This window comes from Salvelinus fontinalis, chromosome 4 (assembly GCF_029448725.1).
Source record: "Salvelinus fontinalis isolate EN_2023a chromosome 4, ASM2944872v1, whole genome shotgun sequence".
NCBI lineage: Eukaryota > Metazoa > Chordata > Actinopteri > Salmoniformes > Salmonidae > Salvelinus > Salvelinus fontinalis.
In genome coordinates, this window is record NC_074668.1 from 86310469 (window position 1) to 86333441 (window position 22973).

Genomic DNA, 22973 nt, shown 5'->3' on the forward strand with positions numbered 1-22973 from the left:
TGGTTTAACTGTTTAAGACGGTCCCCTTTTCTAATAGAGGCCGGAACATGATCAATACCCATAGCTTGTAGGGAGGCAGGGTTACCATGGTGTAAGGACTTGTAGTGCCTTGCCATGGGGTAGTCTTCATTGCCTACCCGTATGGCGTACTTGTGTTCCGTCAAGCGATCTTGAAGGCGTCTCTTTGTCCGTCCAATGTAGAACACCTTGCACTGTGGACATTCCAGTCTATAGATGACATGAGTGGTTTTGCAGTTAATAAAATGCTTGAGGTAATACTCCATTTTAGAAGCTGTGTCAACAAAATACTTTTTCTGTACAATATTACTGCAATGGTTGCACTGGTAACATTTAAAAGAGCCCTTGGGTTTGTGGTCAAGCCAAGTTTTTTGAGAGTCACCCGGAAGGTAACTGTGGACTAATTTGTCATTTAGGGTAGGACATCTCTTAAAGCTTATGACTGGTGGTTCAGGAAAGACTTGGCGTAGTAGCGTATCACTTTGGATGATTCCCCAATTATTTTTAATGATTCTTTTAATGTTCTCTGCTTCAGTGCTGTATTTTGTAACAAAATACACTCTCTCTGATGTATCACGGGGCACTCTTCTTCGTAACAAACCACCAGTCATAAGCTTTAAGAGATGTCCTACCCTAAATGACAAATTAGTCCACAGTTACCTTCCGGGTGACTCTCAAAAAACTTGGCTTGACCACAAACCCAAGGGCTCTTTTAAATGTTACCAGTGCAACCATTGCAGTAATATTGTACAGAAAAAGTATTTTGTTGACACAGCTTCTAAAATGGAGTATTACCTCAAGCATTTTATTAACTGCAAAACCACTCATGTCATCTATAGACTGGAATGTCCACAGTGCAAGGTGTTCTACATTGGACGGACAAAGAGACGCCTTCAAGATCGCTTGACGGAACACAAGTACGCCATACGGGTAGGCAATGAAGACTACCCCATGGCAAGGCACTACAAGTCCTTACACCATGGTAACCCTGCCTCCCTACAAGCTATGGGTATTGATCATGTTCCGGCCTCTATTAGAAAAGGGGACCGTCTTAAACAGTTAAACCAAAGGGAAAGTTTTTGGATTTACAAACTACAGGCCACTAAGTACCCTGGTTTAAATGAAGATATGGATTTCTCACCCTTCCTGTAGGATCGTTATGGGTCCATTTGCTGTCATCTAGTGGACATTTTGCTCAATTGCCCTCTAGCTATGTTTGGACTGTTGTTCATGTTTTGCTGTGATCTGTGGAATATATTGCTTTCTTGTTCTGGACACTTCTCCCAGTCATGGTTAGGGTTGGAACTGCCTCTCTGGGTGTTCTGATGCTTCTAGCTTGGAGTTGTATGCTCATGATAACATAGCTACAGTATTTTACCTTTTCATGTGTATATTATTGCTTACTAGGTGTGTCCAATTTGGTAACCACTCCCTCTTCTAATTAGGGCTAATTGGAAAAGACTTTCAAAAGAGGACATTGTATTCTCTTTTTTCTGTACTCCCTGACGAAGGCCATGCAGCCGAAACGCGTCGGTTTTTAAACAACTTTGTTTCTATTGAACATGCCATACTAATAAAGGCATTTTAATTAATTTATGAAGAGTGCCTTGGTCCTCCTTTCTTTTTGATGACCAATTTACACCTTTTACCAAAGAGCACCTTCTATCTACCAAAATATACTATAGTGTACCTTAGTAGCGCTTCCCGTCCTCCTCTTTTTACTAGAATAACTGCTCTGTTGTAGATTAACTGTATCTTTCCACCGTGTCAGTTTTACAATGCAAACGCTCATCACTATAACTGATCTCAATGACAGTAGAAAAAAAGGGTCTTACTGCAAGCAACATTACATCCCTTGCCCAAATTGTGGAAATACCCCCACCCTCCTAAAGACAGACACTGGTGGCCAGCCTTGGCAGCACAATCTGCACATTGTCCCCCTGTCCAGACCTCCTTTCACATGCAGAGGGACATTTTTCAGGGTTCAGTCTCCCCTTCATCACCACAGCATGACATCATCCCTAAATTCACCATGGCATCATCCCCAAATTCACCATGACATCATCCCCAAATTCACAGGCATGTTGGGATAGAGACGTGGGGTCCTCAGCCAGCTATTATACACAAGGCTATGGCTGTGTCCCAATTCTCCCCCATCTCCTGAAGTGTGCACTTTCTCACATGGATTTAACATTGGTGGAAACTCTGGCAAGATCAGATTTGCGCCATTTTTTTTAAATATTTTTTTTTCACCTTTATTTAACCAGGTAGGCCAGTTGAGAACAAGTTCTCATTTACAACTGCGACCTGGCCAAGATAAAGCAAAGCAGTGCAACAAAAACAACACAGTTACACATGGGATAAACAAACATACAGTCAATAACACAATAGAAAAATCTACATACAGAGTGTGCAAATGTGGTAAGATTAGGGAGGTAAGGCAATAAGTAGTCCATAGTGGTGAAATAATTACAATTTAGCATTAAATTGTATGATGGAATGATAGATGTGCAAGAAGAGATACTGGGGTACAAAAGAGCAAAAAAATAACAATATGGGGATGAGGTAGTTCAGTGGGCTATTTACAGATGGGCTGTGTACAGGTGCAGTGATCGGTAAGCTGCTCTGACAGCTGATGCTTATAATTAGTGAGGGAGGTATAAGTTTCCAGCTTCAGTGACTTTTGCAATTCGTTCCAGTCATTGGCAGCAGAGAACTGTAAGGAAAGGCGGCCAAAGGAGGTGTTGGCTTTGGGGATGACCAGTGAAATATAACTGCTGGAGTGTGTGCTACAGGTGGACGTTGCTATGGTGACCAGTGAGCTGAGATAAGGCGGGGATTTACCTAGCAAAGACTTATAGACCTGGAGCCAATGGGTTTGGCGACGGATATGTAGCAAGGGCCAGCCAACGGGAGCATACAGGTCGCAGTGGTGGGTTGTTAATGGGGCTTAAGTGACAAAACGGATGGCACTGTGATAGACTACATCCAATTTGCTGAGTAGAGTATTGGAGGCTATTTTGTAAATGACATCGCCGAAGTCAAGGATCGGTAGGATAGTCAGTTTTACGAGGGTATGTTTGGCAGCATGAGTGAAGGTGGCTTTGTTGCGAAATAAGAAGCCAATTCTATATTTAATTTTGGATTGGAGATGCTTAATGTGAGTCTGTAAGGAGAGTTTACAGTCTAACCAGACACCTAGGTATTTGTAGTTGTCCACATATTCTAAGTCAGAACCGTCCAGAGTAGTGATGCTGGTCGGGCGGGCGGCTGCGGGCAGCGATCGGTTGAAGAGCATGCATTTAGTTTTACTAGAATTTATGAACAGTTGGAGGCCACAGAATGAGTGTTGTATGGCATTGAAGCTTGTTTGGAGGTTTGTTAACACAGTGTCCAAGGAAGAGCCAGATGTACAGTATACAGAATGGTGTCATCTGCGTAGAGGTGGATCAGAGAATCACCAGCAGCAAGAGTGACATTGATATATACAGAGAAAAGAGTCGGCCCAAGAATTGAAACCTGTGGCAGATTTGACACACTGAACTCTGTCTGAGAAGTAGTTGGTGAACCAGGCGAGGCAGTCATTTGAGAAACCAAGGCTATTTAGTCTGCCGATAAGAATGCGGTGATTGACAGAGTCGAAAGCCTTAGCCAGGTCGATGAAGACGGCTGCACAGTACTGTCTTTTATCAATGGTAGTTATATCGTTTAGAACCTTGAGCGTGGTTGAGGTGCACCCATGACCAGCTCGGAAACCAGATTGCATAGCGGAGAAGGAACAGTGGGATTCGAAATGGTCGGTTTGTTCACTTGGCTTTCGAAGACTTTAGAAAGGCAGGGCAGGATGGATATAGGTCTGTAAAAGTTTGGGTCTAGAGTGTCTCCCCCTTTGAGGGGGATGACCGCGGCAGCTTTCCAATCTTTAAGGATCTCAGACGATACGAAAGAGAGGTTGAACAGGCTAGTAATAGGGGTTGCAACAGTTGCGGCGGATCATTTTAGAAAGAGAGGGTCCAGATTGTCTAGTCCAGCTGATTTGTAGGGGTCAAGATTTTGCAGCTCTTTCAGAACATCAGCTATCTGGATTTGAATGAAGGAGAAGCGGGGGGGCTTGGACAAGTTGCTCCGGGGGGTGCAGAGCTGTTGGCCGGGGTAGGGGTAGCCAGGTGGAAAGCGTCGCAGGCCGTAGAAAAATGCTTATTGAAATTAAGCATATCCCAGTTTAGGTCACCTAACAGTACGAACTCTGAAGATAGATGGGGGGTAATCAATTCACATATGGTGTCCAGGGCACAGCTGGGGGCTGAGGGAGGTCTATAACAAGTGGCAACAGTGAGAGACTTATTTCTGGAAAGGTGGATTTTTAAAAGTAGAAGCTCGAACTGTTTGGGCACATAGCCTGCAGAGTTCTGTCTTACTATCCAGGTATCTCTGCAGTAGATTGCAACTCTGCCCCCTTTAGCAGTTCTATCTTGATGGAAAATGTTGTAGTTGGGGATGGAAATTTCTGAATTTTTGGTGGCCTTCCTAAGCCAGGATTCAGACAAGGCTAGGACATCAGGGTTGGCGGAGTGTGCTAAAGCAGTGAATAAAACAAACTTAGGGAGGAGGCTTCTGATGTTAACATGCATGAAACCAAGGCTTTTACGGTTACAGAAGTCAACAAATGAGAGCGCCTGTGGAATAGGTGTAGTACTGGGGGCTACAGGGCCTGGGTTAACCTCTACATCACCAGAGGAACAGAGGGGGAGTAGGATAAGGGTACGGCTAAAGGCTATAAGAACTGGTCGTCTAGTGCATTGGGAACAGAGAATAAAAGGAGCAGATTTCTGGGTGTGGTAGAATAGATTCAGGGCATAATGTACTGACAAGGGTATGGTAGGATGTGAGTACAGTGGAGGTAAACCTAGGCATTGAATAAAACATTTGTATTCATTATGGATCCCCATTAGCTGCTGCCAAGGTATCCAGGCACTCATATCAAAAGTTACCTGAAATCAGACACAGTTGAGGCTTTTTGTATTCTTCAATACATGTGTTTTATTGATGGTCACCACACTTTTCCCTTTGACAATAAATCTGCTGAAGTTCTATGTTCCTGGACGTGTTAAAGATAGATACAGAAGTATATTGCACTTAAAACAAAAGATTTAAGAACAGTCATGAAGCTCGCAGAAAGAAAGAGGAAAGCGATCACAACGCCTTCCTTACAGCACAGCCAGTGGAGGCAAGATGACGACCTTGCACCAGCCTTCCCCATACCATCCACACAGTTAGCTTTTTTAAATATGCATCTTTTAAAATAGCGTTTCTATTTTATTCATTTTTAAACTATTACCTACAGGATTAGAACTAATAAGGTAGCATGCACAGACAAGCAGAGTTTATTGGAATGATGGACAATCTTCATGAGGATTTTCTACATCAGGATTCTGAGGAGTTCTGGAGAATTCAACTGAATTATTTTTTTGCACAATACATTGTTGCTGTTTTTGTTCTGTTTGTTTTTTTTATTTGGAAAAATTCACTGTGTGAACCATTATAAATACCCTAGATATAAAATGTATTGATATAGTGATCCGGGTCACTATCTGGCAGTCAGTTTTGTATGTCTATGTCTATGAATATAATGTTAATTCTAGTCTTCAGAATGACGCTGACATGAGTTAACAGTTGATGTCTCGATTAAGACAACCTTGAAGTCAAAGACCACAGGAAAACTGGTTAAATTACAGCACAAGAAGATTGAGCATCTTCTCATAGAGTTGCTGAGATATAAAGGGATACTGTTGTTCTGAATCCCATTCTCTATGTGAAAGCCAATTGCAAACACTGTAAAATTATCCAATATTTGTTATACAGAATGTTCTCTCTGCCAAACAATATAGCAGGCATGTTAGTTTTCCTTTGAAAAACTGTTAGTAAGACAATTAACTGTACGGTCAAAAATCAGTCTCTGAACATGAAGAACTTGTCCAGTTTTCTTTAATCAATCGCTGATTAATTAATTGCACTCGTTTCTCAGGGCAACCATTAGAAATAGACAGACTTCAGACAAGAGTAAAGAAATAAAATAAGACATTCTAAAAATAAGTTTGATATGCACTGTATTCACACACAATAGAGACAGTCTGACTTTGACTGACAACCCTTTTGAGTTGATGGAGCAGAAAACATATACAACTACTAACTAGTATGTCACCAAGGCAACCAAGATATCAACGTCCTCCACGGAGAACGTAAAGGTTAATCTGCTTCTTCACATTCGGATCAGCTGGAACACTCAGAACTAGCCTGGTTAAACCAGACTGAATGCTGCTCTCAGTATTGTTATCGCAGAACTGCGCTCAGTCTGTTAACCAGGCTATCTCAGAACTGCTCTCTGATAATCTGCATGGTCCGGTACATTTGTGCAATGAGCATCGGCAACGAAAAGAAAAAGACATTGCAGGATTCAAAGCATGTTTACTGAAAGCATTTGACAATTCATTCTATTTTCTTTGTCTCTATGATATTATTTATGTGTGTGTGCCATATGTGTCAGAAAAACTGGAATACATTGCTGAATATTCTGATTGGCCTCAAAGATTGCGCAATGGTACAATTTGTCTAGACCCTCGAACAAGGCATGTTATAATTTGTTCTTTGTAAGCCTCAAACTCAATGTCATGATGCAATAAAATGGAATTAAAACATGTATTTTTGTCTCGTTTTCTAACAGTTTGTTTCTAACAATCTACTTAGTTAGTCCTAACTTACAGTAATATTAAAGGATACAATTACAAACTGTGCACACAAATGAAAACCCATCTTAAATAACACTGAAAATTACATTCTAGACACACTGAATATGATCACATAAAATCAAAAGCAAATTGTACATTTTTTCTTTAAAAAACATTCCAAGGCATTGAGTCAAGGTGATTGTGGTAGAGCAAAAACCTTTTGGCCTCTGGTCCCAAAGTTAACGGTTCTAGAACAGCCCTAGAGCAAAATACCTCAATCCCTTTCCATGGGCATCATAAGGATTAAGAAAATAATACAACTCAATAGGAAATAACACATCTGTGTGAGTTAACATTTCCAACAAAGCTCTCTCTTTTTCTGATTAAAAATGACTGCTTTTGTGTTAAAGAACATAAACACAATTGGTAGAAATCCCAAATGAGAGTATTTTCATATGAGTAGGCCTACAAGTTCTTAGAATAAGGGTTTTCCACAGTTGGTTCTTGTTAAGTTGTTTGATAGTTTGTTCTTCTTGTTCACTATCGCCGACGACAGAGAATATCAGACACTGTGATCACTGACTGGTAAAAGTACCACGTTAGTTTGCTTAGTAGGATGTGCAAATCATATTTTTGGACCTTTGCTTTTAGTTTAGTGATCATACTACAACACTGACCTGCCCACCTAGCCACTACTTTACCATGGCAAACCATCCTCCATGTCTGCACCAAACATGCCATGATGAGAACATTCTAATATGCATTCCAACTACAATGTAATTGTCTTGGAGCTTTCAGTGCCAACATGGCGCCCGTTCAAATTCTGAGACTGAAACTGAATATTTGCCGAACACTGAATATCTATGGCTTTGCCACAAGGGCCATTTCAAGCAAGCATCTGAGTCTTCCTTGAACACACGACAGGACAGAAAGGCACATGTGGGTGACAGTCAAACCTCTATCATCTATGGAACCGCCCCACAATGTTCATCAACGTTTCATCAACGTGGTCTTAATGCACGGCACAAACACCTCACAGACAAGTCTTCAGACATTCAATCTAACTAGTACCCTGTACAGGTGATGGGCCATGGGCTCACAACCACATGGTCCTATTGCTGTAGTCATAACCAGGTTAGGTATGACTGCCCCAAATGGCACCCTATTCCCTATGTAGTGCACTACCATAAGGCTCTGGTCAAATGTATTGCACTACATAGGGAATAGGGTGCCATTTGGGACGATACCATGATGGTCATAGCTGGAGTACTAGTCTACACTATCTTCACCTTACACAAATCCCAAATCACACCCATGTCTCTTAAAGGGTCAATAGTAAATGTGAGAATAATCATATGATCTGTGATACCTTCCCAAAGTGTGGCCCTCCTCCAGTTCACAGACAGTGTCGGTCTGTAGCTCTGCAGGTACATAGCAGAGGGTTGTTGTCTTTAAGTTGCGTAACATCTTTTAACCTGACAGCCTCCTTTCTATCAATGAGTTCATGAACACAAACAAGCTGCTTAAGCTATTTGTCATTTAATAAGCCACACTATTCCAAGCCAATGTGTAATGCTTACATTATGTTATACATGCGTATAAATGCTATGACGAGGAAGTAGTACATTGAATGTAGCAACATTGCAACCTGACATACAGTCATCAAAATGTTGCAATGTGAGTATTCTCCTTTCCTTTCACACAGTAGCATACACTGGTCTGGTCCAAGATATGTTTGTGGATGCAAGCTTGGAAAATAAATGCAAGGGTAATCTACTGTGCATGTTGTATATTGTACAATATACACCAGCCCTGTTCGACAGATCTGGATGTGTTCTGGCTGGGAACATTCTCAAAAGACTTCACTTTACAACCAGACAACACTGATAGTTACGATTTACTGAATATGGAGCTTGAGAAATCCATTAAAAGCTCATTTCACCTTGCAGAAATTACATGAAAACTGAATGGCACACACAACACCTTTGAGTATGACTCGATTTGTTTTTTCCACCCTATTCTACTACAAACATAATTATTCGACATCTAAAAGACTCTTAGAGACAATCTACTTAGAATATCATCTATGGCAATGTGTCAATATTAGGCACAAAGTTCAATGAGTGGCACGTGGATGAGAAAAGTACCATTGGCATTAGCATGGTGTATTCAGTTCTACAAAACATATAAACACTAAAGTACAAAATGTGTTTTGGTGTTATAACTTCTTTAAACAAAGATGAAGTTGTTGTTGATTAAGTTGTTGTTGTTGATGACTGTGTAACATTATAATAGGGCATACTTGTGCTTTGAATTATGCCTATTAGAAGAAAACCTGTCTAAACTTGAAGGAAACAGTAAGCATTGCCTGGACATTTGTCCTGGATCTCTACTGTATGCACAACTGACTTGTTTCCTGTAATAAACCTTATAATTATAGTAGAGGAGCGTTGTAGTCTGAAGAGCACCTTTATAATACAAACAATGACAATAACCATAATCAAACGTGTGGTTGTTGAATATCGCTGTGTCTAAAATGACACCCTACTCCACATACAGTCCAGTGCACTACTTTAGACCAGAGTTCTATGTTAGCTATAAGACAAATAAATGACACACAACTCCACATAGAGTCCAGTGCACTACTTTAGACCAGAGTTCTATGTTAGCTATAAGACAAATAAATGACACACAACTCCACATAGAGTCCAGTGCACTACTTTAGACCAGAGTTCTATGTTAGCTATAAGACAAATAGGGTGTAATTTGAGATGTACTGTTATGATTTACCGTAAGAAATAAATCCCTAGAAAAGGCAGATCCAAAACATTGAAACAGACAGACTGAACCAGGGGAGCTGTGTGTTGTCCCATTACAGAGGGAAGAGAGGGGGAATGGGGCTTAAAATTCTATCTTGCAGGCGGGGAAAGACTCATCCTGCATGACCACGGTGCTGCTGGAGGCCAGAACCATGATGTTTAGCTCCTGCTGCCGTTCATGGGTCTGCTGGTACCACTCCCGAGTCACATCTGTGTCATGGGTGGGAATCAACGTCACCTGCAGGAGAGAGAGAAAGAGAGAGAGGCAGAGAGATTGAGGTAATGGATAGAGGTAGGAGGAAGAAAGGAGGAAAATCAGAGGAGAAGAAGATGGGGAGAACAGAGAGAGAGAAGGGAGAGATGAAAAGGAGAGAGGTAGAAAGATGGGAGATTTAATCAGGTGTTAAAGCAGACAAAGAAATCCCATGACTGAAACTGAAGTCCATCTCAGATTGATTGTCTGGGGCCAAGTAAATTTCCCCTTTCGTGTAAAAAGTCATGACCATCATGCTTTAATGGAAAGAGTATCATTTTGAACATGTATTAAACTGGGAGTTTGACCAATTCCAGTCCCCTTGATCTGCAGGCCTATAAAAGGTCCTGTCCCTTGGTCTATATTATCAGATGTGCTATTAACAATAAGCTTAATCTCCTGTGGCCCAACTGATGCAGCATAGTGTCTATACATACATAGACTGAAGCATGGGGTTTATCCATCTGTATTTACCCCATTGGACACAACATCCTGATAGATATTATTATCATTTATAATTATTGTTAATAATTATTAATTATTATTAAATCGGAAAAATATGTTTTTTTCTTGGTTTCTATTACAAAGTATGTCATTGCCCCTTTAAGAGCTCTGTTGCACAGCTGTGCCTAAACCATGCTTGAAACTCAGGTTGGAACTGCAGTTTTTAAATGATGCCACGTGGGCAATTGTGGGAGTAGGGAAATAAGTGTGGCAGCAATGGAAAGCTGGGATTCCCCTCTCTTTAAACAAAAGCCAAAACTGCTTTCTGAAGTGTTTTCCCCACGCTTGCATTAACAATGGTTGTGCATTGACTGTTTGTCAGAATACATTTCCCTCCCTATGGCTTTCGCAACTTAAATACGCATCGAGAGGAATATTTCTCCCGCATAGAACACACAACAACAAGCCGTCTAGGTAAATAGGTCAACTATTCTACTATGGGGTTCTCTGATTGTTTTAACAACACATTTACATGGCAGAAATTGTAGCACTGGTTCCATCCTGAGTGATAAATTAGAGGCTTTTAATTACTTTGCAAGGAGCTACAGTAGGCTACACTCCGCTGTTTGAGTTGAGCGCCACAGGTAGTCAGGTGTGCTAGTTAGTTAGTTAAGATGCATAGGGGGTGAATGTCATGCACAGGTGATGTATTGATCCATCAACTGAATGATTGAGCTCCATCTAATTCTATGGCATTGATTTGTTACCTGTAGGTTGGATCCCCACTGGGCCTTGCCCTCCAGTAGAGCGTCCAGGACCACTCGGCTGGGCTCGTCATTGCCCACATCGTTCCCGCTCACCACGTAGTATGCAGAGCGGACGCGTTTGAAGAACTCCTGGTCCACGTTCTTAGCACTGCAGTGGTTGGGGATGTAGGCCAAGTCTACGTAGATAGGAGGGCCTTGGGGAACCACGGAACTGGACCTCTGAGAGCCTAGGGGGAAGGACAAGGAGTCCGTGCTCAGACGTTTCCATACGATTTGATGCTTTCCACAAGGTCGCTGGTTTAAACTCCAACTGCTTATTTCCTCCCTCCCCCCTCCTTTCCTCAATCACTTTCCACAGCCTAGCAGCCTTGACTTAGCCTGGTCCCAGATCTGTTTGTGCTATGTTGTGCAATGTGTAATGCACTGTACTGTACACTACTAGTCATATTATGCATAACATAATAATACGATTGTTGAATAAATATACTGTATAATGGGGACACTTGTTACCTGAGGTGCTCTTAACTCCGTTGGCCACCCTGCCGGCGTTGTAGCTGGACCTGGAGAGGTCATCGTCTCTGGAGCCCTGTCCGTCTGACAGATGGGACATCCTCAAGCTCTTCTCTGTCTCCTTCTTCTTCAGCGAGGCACTGCGAGGGGACGGCAACTGCTTCACTGGCATGGGGGACCGCTTACGGCGAGCCGGAGATGCCGACTTGGGTTTCCCTGTCTTCCGCACGCCTTTCGTCTTGGGGTCCTTCTTGAGGGGCGACTCTGAGGTTGCCCGGTTCTGGTCATTGGCCAGAGCGTCGGGGTCCACCATGCAGACGTTGGGGTGAGGGGGGTTGGGTAAGGGGTCCATGAGGGGGGCGGGAGGGGGGTCACGGGGGCTCATCCTGGAGGAGGAGGAGGGGTGATGGTGGCCCCCTCCCATGGTGGAGAACTTATCCACAGGCAGGTACTCAGTGTCATCATCCGAGTCCATGTTGCTGTTGCCCGTGATGGAGGGGCACTCCTTTGTCCCTGGGGGAACGTCTGAATCTGACTGCGACGGTATAGACTCGCTGACGGAGGTTGGGGGGGTGTCTTCTCTGGCTAACCCCAGCCCAGCCGTCCCGGCGTGGGGGACAGAGTCGCCCTGGAAGTGGGGGTGATGGGGCTGTTTGTTGGCTCTCTTCTTGACTGACAGGTCATGTTCGTCCCCTTCCTGCGATTGGTCGCTCCTGCGTCCCCGCTCCTCGTCCTCCTCATCGCTGGACTGCTGTTGCATACTGGGATTGATGAAGGAGGGTGAGAGGTCTCCTTTGCGGTGCCTGTGCTCCGAGGAGGAGTAGCCAGGGGAGGCTTTGGAGGAGGACGTGTAGGAGGAGGCGCCCATTTCAGGAGGGAGGTCCGGGTCGCTGTCGTCATCATCATCTCTTCCTCCTGCTTCTCCTCGGCACGACGCCTCCGTGTAGAAGGGGGAGCCGAAGGTGTGATCAGTGGAGGAGAGGGAGAGCGGGCGGGCGGGACACTCTGGTTCCATTTCGCATTCCTCCTCAAACTCGTCCTCGTGGCGGTAATGAGGCGGGGAGTCGCCAGGAACCATGTCCATCTGGGGCTTCTGCATGTTCCACTCATAGGAGCTCCTCACCTTTTTCTCCTCAGCTGTACCCAGACCTGGGCTCACGCAGCTGGCCCCCGGCCCTGCACTGATGGGGGAGCTCATGCTGCTGACCTCCATGGGACCATTGACTGTGTCTGGCTTGGTGGGCAGCAGAGAGGAGGGCATGTACGAGGTGAGCACATCAGGGAGACCAGCGCCATCTATCTTACCTGAGGTGGTGGTGCTGCTGCCGTGTTTTTCGGAGAAGGACAGGCCCATCTCTCGCATGTAACCTTCCTCGTCATCCTCTTCCTCACTACTGTCAGAGTTTTCAAAGTAATGCTTGCCTGTTGAGTCGGGCCGTGGGGACGAGGTGACACCAAACAAACCCGTGGCGATGGCATCCTTCTCCTTGGGCGACTGGGAGAAAGGCCCATAACCCCCTGCAGCCTGCAGCTTGGACTCATCCGCCCATTCCGGTTTATAGAAGCAGTCCGACTGGGGGCCTTTGTTCACAACACTTCCTTCCATCGAGGCAACATGCTCCTTTTTGTCTTCCGAGGAGGAAGCGGAGGAGTGCGAGTGGAAAGGTTTGATCTCCTCAAAGGGGCTGTGAGGAGAGAAGCGGGCCAGACTGGAGGTGGATTCTGCGGGGGTGGTGGTGGCCGTTCTCATCTGCTTCTCCGAAACCTCCAGGTACTCGTTTTTAACCATCCCGCAGGAACTGGAAAAGGAGGAGGAGTCCATGGCCAGGGAGTGTTCGTCTTTAAAGGAGGAGTGTTCATCTTTAAAGGAGGCATGTTCATCTTTAAAGGAGGGATGTTCATCTTTAAAGGATGCGTGTTCATCTTTAAAGGAGGCATGTTCATCTTTAAAGGATGCGTGTTCATCTTTAAAGGAGGCATGTTCATCTTTAAAGGGGGCGTGTTCATCGTTAAAGGGGGCGTGTTCATCTTTAAAGGGGGCGTGTTCATCTTTAAAGGAGGCATGTTCATCTTTAAATGAGGCATGTTCATCTTTAAAGGAGGCATGTTCATCTTTAAAGGAGCCGGGTTCATCTTTAAAGGAGGAGTACTCGAAGCCGGCACTGTCTGCATCGTGTTTGAAGATGTGGTCGGAGGCGTTGGCTGGGGTCTCCAGCTCCTCGCCGAACTGCCGGCTGGTGGAGAGTGACGGACCGGACGTAGAGGAGGAGTAGCTGTAGGAAGAGGAGGACGAGTATGCCGTGGCAGAGGTGGTGGTGTAGTGGAAGCCTGATGAGACTCCTACTGTGTCTCCTGTTTTCTTACCACCGTCAGCTCTCTCGCTGTGGACATAGTCGTCTTTTCCCTCTTTGTCCTTGTCTTTCTCCCCACCGTAAGAATAATCAAACCCAGAGGAGTACCCAGAGAACGCTGTGTCACCTTTGCAGGTGGTGGAAGAAGGTGGAGTAGTCGGCTTTGCCTGGCTGTTGTAACCGTAGCCCACCATGGAAACCATAAACTCTGGCTCTTTCGAGCTCATGCCGTCTGGTGAAATCGGCTTTGCCTGGCTGTTGTAACCATCTGCACCTTTCTTTAGTATGTCCCGCTCTTTGTTGTACTCCTCATCATCGTCATCATCATCGTCATCATCATCATCCATGTCGGCACCCTCGTCCTCAAACTTCTCTCCAAGTTTGGCTGGGGATTTAGTTGTAATCCCCTTATCAGGGAGTTTGGAGTCTGTGAAATCTGTCTCTTTTGAGCTCATGCCGTCTGGTGAAGTCAGCTTTGCCTGGCTGCTGTAACCATAGCCGGCCATAGAAACCATAAACTCTGGCTCTTTCGAGCTCAAGCCGTCTGGCGAAGTCAGCTTTGCCTGGCTGCTGTAACCATAGCCGGCCATAGAAACCATAAACTCTGGCTCTTTCGAGCTCAAGTCGTCTGGTGAAGTCGGCTTTGCCTGACTATTGTAACCATCTGCAATTTTTTTTAGTACATCCCTCTCTTTTTTGTACTCCTCCTCATCATCGTCATCATCGTCATCATCATCATCCATGTCGGCACCCTCGTCCTCAAACGTCTCTCCAAGTTTGGCTGTGGATTTAGATGTTATCCCCTCATCAGGGAGTTTGGAGTCTGTGAAATCTGTCTCTTTTGAGCTCACGTCGTCTGGTGAAGTCAGCTTTGCCTGGCTGCTGTAACCATAGCCGGCCATAGAAACCATAAACTGGGGCTGTTTTGAGCTCACACCATCGATGAAAGGACTTTTGACTTCCTTTTCCGATTTCTCTTTGGCACCTTTCTCCATGTCTGAGTCAATAGCATCCTCCTCGTCATCGTCCTCATCCTCTTCTTCATCCTCTTCATCATCATAATCATCGTAGTCTTCCTCATCCCTGGCTGTTAGCTTCCTCATGTCTATCTCCAGTTCCACCTCTTTGTCATGGTAGCTCATTGAAGAGGGTTTGGCTGAAGCACTACCTGTTACAGAGGTGTAATCACTGTGAACTTTATGAGGGAAGGAGTCTCTCTCTGATGATAAGGATGTGGTTGAAGCCTCTGGTCTATCAGCCATGGATGGGAATCTGCTCTCTCTGCTGTATCCACGTGGCTCACTTATCTTCTCTATGGATTCAGAGCCATGGAGCCATGGAAAGGGGGAAGAGGAAGAGGAGGAGGAAGACACATCTTTTCCATGAGAGCTAGTGAACCCCTCCTTGTCTGAGGGGAAAGCGGAGTCCTTTTTCTGTGTGTCCATCTCCTTCATACTGTCCTTCCCCATTTCTTCTGACTGGTCCTTCTGATAACTGGTTTTGTTGTCATAGATATCACTGTAAGAGAAAGTCTTGCCGTGTACATATGGGGTGTCCTGTCTTATTTCTTCTTCTGAGCGTTTCTCTCTACTCTCTCGCTCCGGGAAATCATACAGATTGAACTGGACACTTTTCTCTGGCTCTTTCAAAGTTACATGGTCCTTTTTTCTGGATAATGCTGCATCCTTTTTGTCATCTTCAAAGTCCAACTTACTTTGCTCTACTGATAAAGCTCTAGACCCTGTTCCACTTGGTTGAACAACATCATCTTCCTCATCTTCCTCCACCTCGTCTTGCTCGTCGGAGTGCATGATCTGGGGTTTGGTTGTTTGCTCCATGTAACCAGAGAACTGTGTCTCGTCTGTCGACCCCGGTTTATTCTGCAGATACTTGAACTTGATGTCATCCTCTGCAAGTCCTTTGTCCCTCTCAGACAGCTTCTCTTCTTGAGGTGATTCATCGTCCAAGAACCTACCCTCCTTCTGTTCCAAATACTTAGCTTTAACACAGGGTTTGAGATCCTTTTTCTCATAATAGTCATCATCGTCATCCTCATCTGATTCTTCAAAGGGGGTCTTGTTACCAGAAAGCCCCATTTTCTGGAGCTCAGTTTCAGTTTTGTCCATTTTGTTGTTTTTCTTCTCCTCTGTGGGGGAGTAGCCACTGCTGGTGGGGACCGGCTGGGTGGGTGAGGCCAGCTTCACGGTGCTGTCGTCTGGTCTAAGACATCTCTCTTCACCTTCAAACATGGAACTAGGCTTAAACCCGCTGGAGAAAGAGGGAGGAGAAGGAGGCGCAAAGGCAGTGGAGGGGGATTTATCCTTGTCCTGGAGCAACATGGCTGCCGTCGCCTGCTCGTAGCCCTCTTGGAGTTTCCCCAAGGGGATATCAACGTTAGGAGTCTGGTCCTCGTCTTCATCCTCCTCTTCGTCATACTCCTCATGGACAGGTTTGGTCTTCCTCCCAGCCTCCATCTCGGTAACAAAAGGCTGGTACTCCTTTGAAGGAGGAGAACTGAAGTTCTTGTCCTCCTCCAGGGAGGAGGTGGGAGAGATGGTTCCAGCCGAGTGGAGGTAGTCCTTCCCGTGGGTGGCCTCGGTGCGGTACGGGATGCTATTGACCGTGTCCAGGTGAAGAGAGCTCCTCCCTGTCTCTGTCTCTGTCTGCGGGGCGGTCACCGATGCGATGGACTGGTCGTCCGCCATGGAAGTGGCGAACGAGGACAGTTTGTCGTACTCTGTGATGGACGTGGCTGAAGAGATGTGCTCTTCCTCGGCAAGCGGAGCTGTGATGATGCTTGGATAGGCTGCCAACACTGGGTCATGTCTTCCCACAAAGCCTTTGGCTTTGAAGTCTGAGGCGTCAGACGTAGCTGAGGCTCTCATCTCCCTAACACCATACACAGAGTCAAAGGATCCTGGAACGTCAGGAACGGTGATGTCGCAGGAAGCAACGTCGTAGCGGAGGTGTGGGATCCTGTCCTCGGGTTCTTCATGGATCTCCTCATCGGAGATGGTCTGCTCCGTTTCGGAATAAGCAGGAATAGTCTCATCTTGGATGAAGGACACTTGCTCAGAGGCAGCGGTAGTGGTTTGTCCAGAGGCGACTGCGGTTGAAAACGATTTAAAGTCAGTTGACTTGGTGTCCCATTCTTTTTTTGATTTTTCTGAGTTGTATTTATCCTCATAATCCTCAGTTCCCTCCAGATCTGCTTTTTCGATAACGTCACCCTCCTCTTCTGAGCTGACACTCTTCTTCGAATTCATGTCTCCCTTAGTAGAGTAGTCGTCGTATTGCTCCATTTCCTCCTCATATTTCCTATCCATGCCAGCATTTCTTTTAATGTCCTGCCATTTCCCGACATCTGCACCTTTCTTTAGTACACCACTCTCTTTATTGTACTCCTCATCATCATCATCACCATCATCCATGTCGGCACCCTCATCCTCAAACTTCTCTCCAAGATTGGCTGGGGATTTAGTTGTTATTCCCTCATCAGGGAGTTTGGAGTCTGTGAAAGCTGGACATCCAGACATGACATCATTCTGAATGGGTTCACTCCCTAGCTTCGAGAGCTCGTCTCGTTTTAAAGCTTCGAAGTCCTTGGTGAGATCTTCTGGAGAGGATACAATGGACCCGTCTGCCAAAGCAGCAGCGGATTTTTGGGGGGCTTTGGGGGGCTTTGGGACAGACTTTTTCTCAGCTGTTTTCTCTTTGACCGGTTTTGCTGTTATGTTTTTGTCAGTATTGTCTGTCTTGGGTTTTGCCTGTGTCTTGTTTGCCTTATGGAGGGTTTTCCTGACTTCTGGGGTAAAGGGTTTCAGGTCTGGTTTGGTGATCTTCCTCAGCTCTGACTTACTCAGATCCTTCTTTTTCTCCTCCTTCACTGCTTTTTTAGCAGTATCGTCTTTCTTCACTTCGCGTTTGTTGTCCTCTTTCTTTACTTTACTGATCTCTTTCTTCTCTTTGTCCTTTTTCTCCTCCATCTTAGATGGTCGTTCCTTGGATTGTTTCCTCAGGGTTTTCTCCTTGGACAGCTTCTTTCTCTCCAGTTTGGCTGCTTCGGGTGCTGCCTCACTGTTTTGTTGTTGTTTGGTGGCTTTGGTAGCTTTGGCGCTCTCACGCTTCACCTTCTTCTCCTCTTTCTTTTCAATTTTGTTCTCTTTAGCCGAGTCATTCTTGGACTCCTCTTCCTGCCCTTTAGCTTCCTTCTTGCTGGCTTTTGAGGCCAACTGTGTTTTGGTGGAAGATTTCAGGCTCTCCTTGCTTTCTGTTCTTGATCTCATCTTTGTTTGTTTTATGATTGGAGGCGGGGCCCCAGAGGATATGTCTTTCTGAGTGGCCACTGGGTAGCGCAGGAAGTCCAGGTGCTTCAGCTTTTCAAGCCCCTCCAAGATTTTGTTCTGCGGTGCATTTCCAGGGAACAGCACCCTGACTATCTTCTCTGTTGGACTATGCGGGATCCATACGATAAGAGCTGTTACTGAGGTCAAGTAAGGGACGGATATTTCTCCTTCTTTGCCATTGGACATCACAATCCCAGTCTTGGCCTTACTGTTCCCAGCCCACTTCTGCATAAGGAACTGCATCTCCTTGCTTTCCTTCACAGGGTTCAGAATGTACATGTCTAGCTTGCCAACGCCCAGCTTGTGGAAAAGCGTGATGGGCTCAATGGTGTTGCTAACGACCCTGTACAGGGGTTCTGACTTGATGCCAAGCTTGTTGAGATACTGCAGTGTGAGGGATGCCTCCTCGATGCTCCGTTTGACCTTTAGCGTGGACTCAGGCATTCGTAGCTTCTCGGGGACGTTGAAGAACACCACACCGAGCTCAGGTGAAATCAGGTTCTTCATCCAGTCACCGTATGTGTTGGAGCCGCCAGATCCCTGGGACTGCTCCTCCTCCTGCTCAGCTATCTTCCTCTGGAGCAGCCCGTTGATGCCTGGGAGGTTGTCCGCCCCAATGTGGGTCAGCAGGACTGAATCTATCCTGTCCAAGTGCCTGACCAGCTTCCAGAAACAGGACCTGCTTTCAGACCCTCCATCCACCAGGATGTTAAATCCGTTCACGGCAAACAGGGCAGAGTCACCCCTCCCTCCGGGGAAGATGTAGCAGCAGGGCTTGGATAGCTTCAAGAAACCACCCGAGGTGGGCGGTTCCAGATTGTCAAAGGGCGACAGGACGTCCACCGTCTCCGAGACGTACTCTGTGAACTCCGCGACTCCCTCCATGTCGGGAAGCGTGGGCTCAGGGTTTAGGCGGTATTCCAGAAGGTTCTGGAGGTGCTGCTGTTCCTGGCTGTGGCCCAGTGAGCTCCAGCCCCCGTCTCCCAGGCACGATACTGTTAGCCTGGGCCGCTGGTCCGACGCTGAGTTGGACAGGACCTCAGTCACCTGGAGGTGGGACCACAACACAACATAAACATACTGTTAGACATAGCTTATGTAAATAAACATATTTTAATAGCAAGTACACCTATTCATCAAAACAATATTTTATTTGAGCATATAACAAGAACATATTTAAATGAATCAACCCCTCCCTAAAATAAAAGAATAACAAATATTGATTGAGAGAGTCCAGTCTGGATACTACTAACATAACAACAGAGTAACTACACAGTGTAGTCTATACAGTGTAACGTCAACTTATAGTAAAGTGTTGATGAACAGTTGATCTTACTCCAGGATCAGCGATGACGTCAGAGAAGTGTCTCCAGGTGAAGGCTCCACCCTGCAGTGTGATGTCACCTCCCTGCTCAGAGCTCTGGCCACTTAGGACTAGTAGCTTGTGTCCAGCAGAGTCAATGACCAGAGAGCGGATCTGGACGGGAGGAGGAGAGGGACAAATAGAAGAAAAAATGACATTAGTGGATTATCATCACAGTTGATTGACCTCATCAGTAAGCAGTATCTTTTCAAAAAAGGTTTCCATTGAGAAACATCCACCGTACCATATTTTATGTATAAAGGTGATTTCTGTGGAGGCAAAAGCTCTCAGTTGTCAGGTATGTCTGGGTCACACCTACCTGTGAAGCTGTAGTTTCCTCTGACGGGTTCACCAACACAACTGTCTCAAGGACATCACTCTTGTGCTGCAGGGTCCTCTGTCCTGGAGAGGAAACAAACACAACAAAACACAGGGATTAGAAAAACAACTTAAACAACAGTGCAGTCAGTAGTCGCACTTCCTACAATATTTCTGTGTGTGGAAATACTAAATATTGTAGCGATCCTCGCTATATAAGCCACGTTACAATTCCCACCAAGTGGCTTAACCCTAATGACGTAATGGGTAGGGGGTTTGCCTTTCTCGCCAGCGACCTGGGTTCGCCCCACTGTTCACTATAATATTGCTTCGATTGTAGCATGTGAAAATAGACTAGACTTATAATGGAGGCATTGTATTATGTGGTGATGTGATAACCCTTAAGCATTGAGGGTCCATTAAGGAACATGACCAACGGTTTAACATGTGAGACCTCATGTTTTCCATGATAAGGAAATAGCTAGAAGTGTACTGCAGTGATGAGTAACTTAGTCAAATGACAGTACAAAACCATTGGAAAGCAAAACCAGAGAACATAGATCAGAATGATCCTCTGCAACCGTGCTTTAATATTATTGGAAGCGTAGACGCCATCAGTATTGTAGCCCATCATTATTGTTATAAGTACATTTACATTTACATTTAAGTCATTTAGCAGACGCTCTTATCCAGAGCGACTTACAAATTGGTGCATTCACCTTATGACATCCAGTGGAACAGCCACTTTACAATAGTGCATCTAAATCTTTTAAGGGGGGGGGGGAGTAGTAGTAGTATTTAAGGGGGGGGGGGGGGGAGTAGTAGTAGTATTATTATTATGAGTATTATTATTATTATGATATTAATTATTGTGATTATTATAATTATGATTATGATGATGATGACGATGATTATTATTATTGCTATAAGATGAGTGTTCCTACAGTGTCTGACAGGGACACTGCAAGTCTACAACGGCATCACGGCAGACAGGGCTGTTTGTGTATTTCGCATATTAGACAAGCCAATTAACAAAAATACCAAAACGCTGGGGCTGTATGAAAACATGGCTGAAACCGATTACTGATAATACAACATCCGGGCTTCTAGCATTAGCCAAACACAATTAGCTGCAGACTAACACTGTGAGCCATACACTGGCTTACCCTCCCTCCAAGGTCCCCTCACTCGCCATCCTATTTCTTCTCTGTAAATGTCTTAAACCCGTATATACATTCTCTTTCATGCCACGTAAATAACAACAATATTGCAAACGCCTCATTAGCTTCAGCCTGCAAACCCCATTGGCTGTTGCCATGGGGATGCTAAGCTAGCTAGCTATGTTGCCGCTGGCTGAGTTACACTGACCCACTCTTGGCTATGGGAGACGCATTGCAGCATTTCTGAGGGGGGAGGGAGGTAGGGGCAGGAGGGAGGGAGGGCCAGACGTGCTGCATGGGAGAATACACAGCAGAGTAACACAGGAGGAGACAGCAACTGCCAAGGCAGCGGTAGAAGCAGCATCCTGATCCTGCATGCAGGTGCTTCATCAGGGAAACTATTTTTAGCACAAAATGGTTTACTGGCTCATCTCCAACTGGAAGAATATGAGAGGGGTTTAATATCATGGGTGTTTTTTTCTTCACTGCAGAGGGGAAGCAAGGGCATTAGGTGGTAAATAGATGGAACACGGAAGGAGAATGACGTCTTGTTATCCAGGGGTTATGTGTAAGGTCAAAACAATAGACCTCACCCACGTAAACGAGATGCACAAGCCACCGCCACGGGTGACATTTAACATGATTAGCTTTTTCAGCATCTGTGCCTAGTATCAGCTGATGACTTCCTCAAATTATGAGCTAGTTTGTGCTTACAAATGACCAAAATGTGCTCTGTCGTGTGTACTTAGCAAGTAAGCAGCACATATTGGCCTAGTTTTGGAGATTTATTTGTAGTTTTAGTTTCACATTCGGCTCCAAAAAAGGCTAACTGTTGGAATTTGCTCAGCTGCCGAGAAAGTAAATAGAGTGGAATGAATTGTGTTGAACCTCAGGAGACGGGGGTTCCGTCCAAAATGGTACCCTATTCCCTATATAGTTGACTACTTTTGACTACTACTTTTGACCAGAGCCTTATGGACCCTGGTCAAAAGTAGTAAATAGGGAAAAAAATAGGGAAAAGGGAGCCATTTGGGACTCATGTTGGGATTGTGAGTGTTAGAATAACAATGCCAGCGGAAAGGCCAATGTGTGTACATTTTCATGCTGGATGAATACACTACAGGAAGAACAACAGTGACAATTCGGACATTTTGACTTTTTCAAATGAAGCATGGAACTTCTCTAAAGTGAATGTCAATGATACTTGAGGAGCTGGTAATGTTCACTGAGGGCTAATTCTCAAAAACTACCCATCAAACTCTCAATACTGTAACAGTCCTGACCTGTTTTATGTTGTTTTTTATGTGTTTATGGTCAGGGCATGTGTTTTGGGTGGGCAGTCTATGTTATCTGTTTCTATGTTGGTTTTGGGTTACCTGGTATGGCTCTTGATTAGAGGCAGGTGGTTTGCGTTTTCCTCTAATTAAGAGTCATATTTAGGTAGGGCGTTCTCACTGTTTGTTTGTGGGTGATTGTCTCCTGTGATGTCGATGTATATTCACATACGGGACTGTTTGGCTGTTCGTGCGTTTTGATGTAACGTTCCTGTCCGTGAGTTTACGTTTAGTGATGTGAGTTTATGTTCAGGTTTCGTTCTACGTCGTTTTCTTATTTTGTAAGTTTGATAAAGTGTTTGTTTTCGTGTTGCCATCTTCATCGTAGTTTGAAATAAAAAGATGGCTTATTTCCCGCAAGCTGCATTTTGGTCTGAAGATCCTGCTCTCCTCATCCTCGGACGAGGTGAGTGTGTGAATATACATCGACATCACAGGAGACAATCACCCACACCGGGACAAAGGGCAGCACCGGGACAAAGGGCAGCACCGGGACAAAGGGCAGCACCGGGACAAAGGGCAGCACCGGGACAAGGGGCAGATCCCGGCTGAAGGACTCTGGCAG

At 45.2% G+C, this 22973-nt stretch overlaps 1 protein-coding gene across 2 annotated transcripts in view; it reads right to left on the reverse strand.

Moving 5' to 3' along the window:
• Positions 1-5986: 5986 nt before the first annotated feature.
• The window catches only part of map1aa (microtubule-associated protein 1Aa), a 68077-nt gene continuing 51090 nt past the window's right edge, over positions 5987-22973 (reverse strand). For both annotated transcript variants that reach the window (XM_055921788.1, XM_055921789.1), the window contains 5 exons: positions 19916-19998; positions 19570-19710; positions 11537-19280; positions 11027-11253; positions 5987-9800 (listed from right to left, as the gene is read on the reverse strand). In XM_055921788.1, coding sequence (XP_055777763.1) covers positions 9645-9800; positions 11027-11253; positions 11537-19280; positions 19570-19710; positions 19916-19998 — 8351 coding nt within the window. In that variant the 3' untranslated portion in view covers positions 5987-9644. The remainder of the gene's footprint in view (positions 9801-11026; positions 11254-11536; positions 19281-19569; positions 19711-19915; positions 19999-22973) is intronic.